This window comes from Balearica regulorum, chromosome 5 (genome assembly GCF_011004875.1).
Source record: "Balearica regulorum gibbericeps isolate bBalReg1 chromosome 5, bBalReg1.pri, whole genome shotgun sequence".
Classification (NCBI taxonomy): domain Eukaryota; kingdom Metazoa; phylum Chordata; class Aves; order Gruiformes; family Gruidae; genus Balearica; species Balearica regulorum.
Window position 1 is genome coordinate 26,147,239 of NC_046188.1, and position 8,383 is coordinate 26,155,621.

At 50.3% G+C, this 8,383-nt stretch overlaps 2 protein-coding genes across 3 annotated transcripts; one reads left to right on the top strand and one right to left on the bottom strand.

Annotated features, from left to right (window-relative positions):
* Positions 1 to 519: 519 nt before the first annotated feature.
* ZC2HC1C (zinc finger C2HC-type containing 1C) lies at positions 520 to 6,348 on the bottom strand. Of its 2 annotated transcripts, none has more exons than XM_075753865.1 (3): positions 6,150 to 6,348; positions 4,443 to 5,673; positions 520 to 3,786 (listed from the first exon to the last, which is right to left on the bottom strand). In XM_075753865.1, exons 2-3 carry the CDS (start codon positions 5,664 to 5,666, stop codon positions 3,520 to 3,522), a joined length of 1,491 nt encoding a protein of 496 aa, XP_075609980.1. In that variant the 5' UTR covers positions 5,667 to 5,673; positions 6,150 to 6,348; the 3' UTR covers positions 520 to 3,519. The 2 variants fall into 2 exon arrangements, with proteins under 2 accessions (XP_075609980.1, XP_010307540.2); XM_010309238.2 differs by having other exon boundaries at positions 3,393 to 3,786; positions 4,443 to 5,685; positions 6,150 to 6,219.
* A 251-nt stretch (positions 6,349 to 6,599) lies between these two features.
* Positions 6,600 to 7,864, top strand: ACYP1 (acylphosphatase 1). Its single transcript, XM_075753866.1, has 2 exons — positions 6,600 to 6,755; positions 7,205 to 7,864. The coding sequence occupies exons 1-2, from the start codon at positions 6,672 to 6,674 to the stop codon at positions 7,418 to 7,420; spliced, it is 300 nt and encodes a 99-aa protein (XP_075609981.1). The 5' UTR covers positions 6,600 to 6,671; the 3' UTR covers positions 7,421 to 7,864.
* The last annotated feature ends 519 nt before the right edge of the window (positions 7,865 to 8,383 follow it).

Sequence of the window (8,383 nt, forward strand, 5' to 3'; positions counted from 1 at the left end):
ACCTGTTTCTCTCAGAACAGCTTCTACTGAGCATTAAGGCCTCCAGAAGCAAGAACCTGCCTGACACCTGCTCGGCCAACTGTTCCTGTATGCCCGTCTGTACTTAATGCCCGTCACTTCTAACTTTTTATCAGGGCTTTTAGTAAATTGTGAAATGTCTTGAGAGGCAGAGCTGGGTTAAAGACTTAAAATTCACCAGAGATTTGGATACTGAAAATGCAGCATGTCTCAGAGAGGGGGGGTTGTACTGCAGTAGCAGCAGAGGAAGCTGAGCTGGCGTGAATAACACAGCCCGAGTAGTGCCAGGGCCGCACTAACCACGACAGCAAAGCAGCAGGGTCAATCTGTGCTGAGCCTGATGCTTTGGCTAAACTATGACTAAGTTTTAAACCAGTTATCAGAGACTCTGGATACTGCTGTCTGTCCTGTCCTGAAATGATAGCTCAGCAGAGAGGGGTGAACAGCCTGTGGTTATTCCTGAAACAAAGATAACAAATGAAGCCTGGTGACTTAATTTCAATAACTTTTTTCTTTAATCTACAGTTTCGATCCCAGCGTTAGCTGTTTGCCTGTAACTTAAGAGAAGTCCCCAACAGATGGATTTATTTTACAGTATCAAAAGCTTTTCTGTGTGTATCTATCTACCCCAGTTACAATTTGCACTCTGCTGACTTTTAGGGTCCACTAAACACAGTCAGTAAAACGTGGTGCAAGGGAAAGGGAGTTAATACTACAAGACAGGCAGTGGTTCTGAACTACTCCTTGTTTAATTCAGTTACACCTTTCATTAATTCAAGGAGGCTGGCATAAAGCTTCCAGCTTATCCCTTTCTTACCTTGTCACCTTTTGCTATTCTGTATTTTCAAAGCTTTGAAGTTAGAGCATTGGTCTTGCTTCTCCAATCAATTTGGATATAGCTAATTATTTTCCCTTGTTTCAAGCCTGTTTTTTCTCTCCTCTCTAGGTTTGCACACTCCTATACCTGGCTGGCACAGTGCAGCACTGACCCATTCTGGGACGTTCAGGCTTTTCTAGGGCATGCCCAAGGGATTGGGTATCTCATAGGGGCAGAAGCTCTCCAGCTGCTTTCAGGAGTCACGTCCCACCCACTGAAGGCTGGAGTGTTTCTTCATAATCCAGTTTAATCTAGTCGCTTTTTATCCTTTTTCTAGGTTCCTATGAGCTGCTGCTGTGTTACTGAAGGACTTGCAAAAGGAGCTGCTGGAATTTTTTTGTTCCCTTGTTTGGTTCCTGTTGCAACTTTCTCATACAAAGTAGTCATTCTTACTTTGAGAACATAAACCCCTCTGTGACCATTTAAAACAACTTTTACAGAACAGAACTAGTCTAATATATTAAAAATCAGAATCTGGAAAAATAATTGACTTAAAAACGTACGGGAACTGTCACCAATTATAAGCAGATGATTCTCTCAAAGGGTTTATAGGACATCTATTTACTCCAAAAGACCCTGTAACAGTTTGTGACAAAGAAAAATATTTAGCATGAGGCCAATATCACTGAGAACTAGCTTACATCTCAAGAAGAAAGCAAAAGAAGAGGAATATTTTTGTCATAATTCCCTACCATTGCAACCAAGATGAAAATAAGCAGATAACTCAAGGAAGGGTGCAAGTTTTAGCAACTTGGCTTGCAGGAAAACTCCAGATTTTTTATAATAAATCTAATTGTTGATTTAACCCTGAACATGAGTGAAACAGCTAGCAGGTTTTCAGATGTGAAGTTATTTAGCATACTGTGGGGGTGGAGGGCATTTGGCTTTCTTTTTAGCTGTAGTTGTTCTTAAACATTTTGGATGGAAATTAAAAAATAATAAAAACCCATCAGAAGCCAAGTTAGGAATCAAGGGAAGGTTGCTGTGGGAAGGGAATTCCTTCCCAGCTCCTGAAAGCGATACACTGAGGCACAGAACTGTCGCTGATCTGTTCTTCGCACTTTATACAAGAAGCCTGGAGATAGGAACAAATGCTCTGTATCGCGATTCTTAACTTATAACTCCTGCTGTATGCTCCCTTCCATGATCTTCTCCCAAGTCCATCTTGAAATAATGTGGGTTCCTTGTCTGTGCTAATCTATTTGGAAAGGTTTTCCATGATGTCACTCTTCTGGTTTGGAAATCTAATTTCCAGTCTGGGCTTACTCATTAGATCTTGTGTGGCATTAAATATTTCTTCTTCCACCCTTTTCCGCCTCTGAGTCCCAGCTATTGTACGTGGTAAGTAAGTGACACATTGGGATGGTTGTTCTGTTGCTTCAAGGGCCTGGCTGGTTTGGAGTATCTCTGTTGTTCTATGCACATGAACTGACATATGGACTCAAACAGTAAGTGCCTGCTACTGCTAGCCTTTCTAACCCTCTGAATTTCTGATCCTGAGCTTCTTGTGCTGAGGAAGCATTTAATAATACTACATCCAGTTCTCCTTTTTTAATTCAAACAACATCACACTGGATTTCTAAATGGTAATGTTACAAATCTTCGGCTGGTAAGGTGTAGCCCCAGGATTGTTACCAGCATTCTAGAAAAGCATCCAAATAAACTCTTGGGTGGCTGCAAAACAAGCATGGAATAAACCTACGTGCATTATTAATCTGAACAGTGCTACAACAAATAGGACAGAGCAAGAGCAATGACCAAGGAGCAGCTCTGGATCCTGTCATCTAACACAAATACCAAGGACAGAAGAACATAGCAGTCTGTGTGGTGCTGCACAAAAAGTTAACTGCTTACATAGCTTCTTCCCTTCCCTCTGTCCTTCTCAAGTGCCTTGTCTAAATGCTAAATAGTTTTGAAGAATGTAGAGTCTTTTCTGTGGCAAAAAAAAAAAAAAGGGGGGGTAACCCCTCACATCCCAATCTCTTGTAGGTAGCTACAATAAAAATGCTACACCAGCCAAGAACCGCTGTCACTGTAAGCATGTTTGGGGTGAACATCTGCACCTACGGAGCAGTTGAGCAAACAAAAGGCAGATGCTCTGTATGGCCCAGCTGTTCTTCTGAACAGCACCACTCTCTGCTTTTGGAGAAGGTAAAAACCAGAGTCTGCAGCCACTCATGAGCTAAAGGAGAGCAGCTTTCTTCACATCAGACACCACTAATTAAAAGAAAAAAAAACAACCCAAGTCTCCGTAACCTACAGGCAAAATAGGATTCTGAAGAACAGCCCCTTTCTGGTGGCTGGCTAGCTCCTCACTGCTGTCCCACCGACAGCCTGTAGCAACAGCCTGTCTTCCCTGCTTAGCTGGCAGTGACAGCCTTACATCCACGCTGAGATGCCGTGTTTAGCTCACTGGATGGGAGAAGCGGCCCCCAGAGGGGCACAGGTCAAAGTACACAAGTTCTAGTATTCTGCTTATACGTTGTAAGCCGTTCACTCGCTGTACGTACAAGCTCAATGTTCACAGCCAGTGTTGAGACCAGGGAAAGCGCAAGTGTCTGTGGCTGGAAACCCAGCAGAAAACAGGCAGGGAATTGCAGTGGCAGGTACAGTCGGACACCGCCTCAGCAGCGCCTCCTCTGTGGTGGGGGTGGGGGCCTATTCTTGATGGTTTTGCATTTAGGAATGTGTCTCTCAGCTGCTTGAGGAGCAAATCGGCGTCTGCAGTAAGGGCAGGCAACGTATTCTGGGTTTTCGATGGGAGGTAAAGGGGGCAGGTCAGACACCTTCCCTCCCTTGGAGAGGACTTGCTGCACCTGGCGGGCCTGGCGCAGGGTCTGGATGAAAACCTCATGCTTCTGTCTCCAGTTGTTCCTTCTGGGTGACTTATTCTGCAGAAGGGAAAGGCAGTCAGAGTGACTGGCAAAACCGTCAGCCTCCATTCTCAGTCTTATGCTCAGGGTCCAACTCAGGTCACCTGTCCCTGGGCATTCCCTGTCGATGTAAAACCCTCCCTGAGAAGCTGGGTCCCACAAAGGACATCAAAAAGACCAGCACCCAGGAGGATTTGAAGGAAACACTGATGGAGACATCAATACTTAAAAAGAGCTTGAGAATAACCAGAAAAGCAAGCAGGGCCGAGGGACTGGAGAGGCTTGCTATAGCTGCTTTGCAGGAATAGAGCTGCATGTTTCTACTGTCTGTGTTACTACCTGGAATTTCAGCCAGTTCCCTGCAGCCCCTAGTGTCACAGAGCTTTACTGCAGCAGACCCAGTCTGCATCTACAGCAAGGAGTGAGCTTTCTACAGCAGTACACACTTGACACAGAGGTAACTCAGTTGGGACCCCCTCAACCCTCATCTACTAGATTTTAAATGGATCTATTTATCCGTTTGGCAAGAACCTTTCGGAGGCAATAGCTGGGTTGTATCCCTTAGCCCCACGTACACGTGAAGGCGCTCGCAGCTCATTCAGAATTAAATGTCAAGGTGGAAGGAACGTGAGCAGTAGATATGGATCAAGAGAGACAAAGGGACTGCACGTTACCTGAGGCCTCTCTGAGCTCTTCCACTGCTGATACTGTTCCAGTTCTGTGCCCCTAGCTCTGGCCTTGCTGGAGTCAAACACCTTCCTCTTGGAGCCTTGGCTCCTGCTGCAGATACTCACGTGCTTCTCGAGCCTGGTGCAGAGAAACTTACGTCCGCAGAAGGTGCACTGTCCGAGCCCCCCCTGCTCCACAGCACTGTCAGCCTGTAGGTACAGCACCTCTGCAGACAGGTGCTCACCAGAATCTTGCTCTGACAGCGCAGAGGGAGAAGGGCTGCATTTTGGGGTCAACTTTGAACAAGCAGCTAAACGCTCCATGGGTATGCGGTCTCGGATTTTGCTGTTGCTGGCCACCAGCCGCTCCTTCTTGAGCTTCCCCATAGCCAGATCTTGGGGATGGAGGGTGGTGCCAGGTTTGGGGATAGTGGTCTCTGCACACTGCACCCCACTGAAGACCCCATCACCTGGCCTGGCTGCAACCCTGAAAGTTTTCTCTTCAGGCTGCCTTGTGGCCTTTCGCTCATGGGTCCTCTCTGCTTCTCTGCCTCTTCTCTCTGCCTCAACAAGCTCCTTCTCTCTTTGAATCCTCCTAAGCTCCTCCTTTGTTCTCCCCAGCTTCTCTCTGAGGAGAGCCTCTTTCTTTCGAATTTCCTCTTCCAGGTTCCGTCCATCTGCCTCCAACTTTAGGATGTAGGCCAGCTCTCTCCTGTATAGATGGGAGACTGACTGTTTAGGCTCTGCTGTCCAAGGAGAGAGCACTGCAGCTAGCTGACACCTCCCTGCTGGAGGCTTCCCTTTGCTCATTGAGCTAGGCCTACTATTTGGAGCTTCCTCCATGTACGGGGAACTTCCGAGCTGTGCTGTGTTGACCACTGGAACACTCACACCCTTGTGGTGAAAAATTGGTTTCAGGGGATATGCACGGTCCACTCCTTCTTTCCGTCTGGCTATTGATTTAGCTGGCAGAGTTTTGGTCTGGCTGGTGAGACACTCGTTCTGCAGTCCAGCTGAACACAAGCTTCCGTGCCTGCAGCCGTGTTGACTGCTTTCTGTAGAAAGAGAATATGAATAGCTTCGGCTCTTTCGGGCATAGAGATCCTTTAAACTTTCCTCTTTGTCAGGTATGAGTTCATGCTGAAGGTTGTTCTGCTGGTGTTCCAGCTGGGAACTGGGAACAACCTTAGTAGCTGCCACCACAGAATCCACCGGTGGAAACAAAGCCATTCAGTGCCTGAGAAAGAGCCTGAGGTTAGAAGCAACATCGTTACAGCCTATCTTATCCAAAACCGGACAAATGTTCTCCTAACAGTCTACACCTGGAGGCTACAATAAATATTAGCAAAGGTTTTGTAACATTTCTAGGTTCCATAAACCTTTACTTTCCTTCCATCTAGGGAGCTCCCGTGCCGTCTCTTCCAGCCCCAATTGTTTATGCAGCCAGAAATAAGATAGGCTTTTATTTTGCTCTCTCTCTGAGCCCTGTCTTATTGTTGTAGCAGCAGAAATATGCTGTACTGCCAGGGAAATTGTTATGCTCCCCCAGGGGGTTTCCCATAATGTGTCCCTTCAGTTTTGGCATCCAGTATGACGCGCAGGCCTGACACACAGGCGTCCTGTAAAGCTCACTACAATCTTTCCGTGGCTCGTCCTACCACATCCCCCGAAGTGTGTCAGGTACCCAGGCCGCAGGCCGGCGAGCGGGGTTACCTGCGAGGCTGCGGCCGGCGCTCCGCCCGGCCTCCTCGGCAAGCTGCGTCGCCTCCCGTTTCGCTCATCGGTCTCCCATCGCCCAAGAGACCCGACACCTCCTCCTCCTGCCCTCCACGCTCGCCCCGGGGCAGCGCGGAGCTCTGCCCGCCGTCCCCGCCTGCCGCCGCCCCGGGCTCCGGGTTGACGGCTGTTGCCTAGAGACAGGCACGCGAATGCCAGTTCCTGCGCCGCTCTCGCCGGTGAGCGGCCTCTCGATGGTTTCTCCGCAACGCTCCCCTTCCACTCTGCTCTCTGGAGGACCCCACCTCTATGGCCGAGTAGCGGCGATTGAGCGGCGGGCGAGTCAATATACATTATTCATGAGGCGGTTAATGAAGAACCAGCCCCTTCCCGGTCTCTCGCGGATCTTGGATTTTCATTGGCTACAGGGGCGGGCGAGGTCACGCCCCCAGCGCGAGCCGCGCCGCGCAGGCGCAGCGGAGTGTGCGGCGGCAGCAGGAGGAGGCCGGCGGCGCCGCCATGGCGGACGGCGAGGGTCTGGTCTCTGTGGATTACGAGGTGTTCGGCAAGGTGCAGGGCGTTTTCTTCCGCAAGTATACCCAGGTGCGTGGTGAGGCGTGGTCCCGTGGCGTGCCCCTTCCTGAGGGGCGGCCTGCCCCTTCCTGAGGGGCAGCCTGCGTGATGGGGTGTGTGGTGGTCTCTGTCAGCGCTGCCGGGGCTGCGGTGGGGTCTGTGGGCACCTCGGTGGGGCTGAGCCACGGCCCGGGCTCCGGCCGCTTCTGAATGGGGGCTGTCGCCTCTCAGTGCTGCTGGCGGCCTGTGCTGTGTTACATAAGCACAATTGAAAAGTGCATTTCAGCCCCAGTTCTTCATGTGAATGAATAGAATGAGTAGTCGGGTGAATCCTCTGCTGCTTTCCTGCCGGCCGAGCCACGGGAGCTTCCTTGGAAGTCTGCGTCTTACCTGTAAACTGGACTCCTGTATGTGAATGTCATGCTGTAGCTCTCTTACGGTTTGGATTAATCGCATTTTGCTCTGCGTTTTCTTCTCAGGGGGAGGCTAAGAGACTAGGGCTTGTTGGTTGGGTCCAAAATACTAGCCACGGCACCGTGCAAGGGCAAATTCAGGGTCCGACTACCACGGTACGGGAGCTGCAGGAATGGCTCAGGAAGATAGGCAGTCCCCAGTCTCGCATCAGCCGAGCCGAATTCAGCAATGAGAAGAAGATCACGGCGCTGGAGCACAAGGACTTCCAGATTTTGAAGTAACTTTGTCCAGGAAGAAGCAAAAGCTGGAGCATGAGCTGCCCTCACAGAACATTTCCCCTCTTCCCCATTCATTGTCAGCCGATATTCAGCTGTAGAGAACTTTATTTTATTATGTTTCTAATTTATTGGTTTGTTGTACTGTTAGTCTGACTCTCAGTTGTTCACAAAATTTCGGCAGGTAGAGGAAGGTATGTGCTATCTTTACTAAAGGGGCTGTTTAGGGACGCAGCCTCTGTTTCTGAACCTCTGTGCAGAACGGGGTTTGAGCACGTGAGTAAAATATGTGACTTGTATAGCGTTGCGCTTGCATGCAGGAAATCACAGAATCCGTGTTGATACTAAATACTGCTAAAAACATTATTTCTGTACTGTAAATGCCTCAGAAACAATTTATTTTGTTCCAGAACTTTATTTTTTCTTCAGAATAAAATTGCTTGGAGCTTCTTGTGTGGAATGGATGTGTCATTGGCGGGGGTTGAGTGGACTGGGCCCTTCAAACATGATCCTCTTGGTGATACCTGGCCTTGCGGGACTCTGTGGTGTTACGAGCAGCCCGTGTTGCCGCTCCGAGGGGAAAGGCCCAGGGGAAGGCGTGCTTCCCGCAGCGGCTCCGTGCTTTCCTTCCCCTCCGGCCGCCTTAGGCCCCGCCGCAGCCCGGTCTGGAGTGGGAACTACAGCTCCCGGCATACACTGCGCGCGGGCGCAAGGCCTGCTGGGAGCCGTAGTACCCCCTCCCGTCCCTACGGTCTCCCCTCCGCGCAGGCGCAGTGGGTTTCCTGCCCGGGCCGCCGCTCGCCGTTGCCCTCCTCCGAGGAGCCGCGTGCGGGCCTGGCAGCCTGCGACGGTTGGTCTCGCGCCGCGACCGTTGTGGGACCGCCCCGCCCCAGGCCAGCGGGTACCGAGGGGGGTGAGAGCCGCGGGGAGGGGGGCGCACTGCCGGCGGAGCGGGGCCGCCTCTCCTGT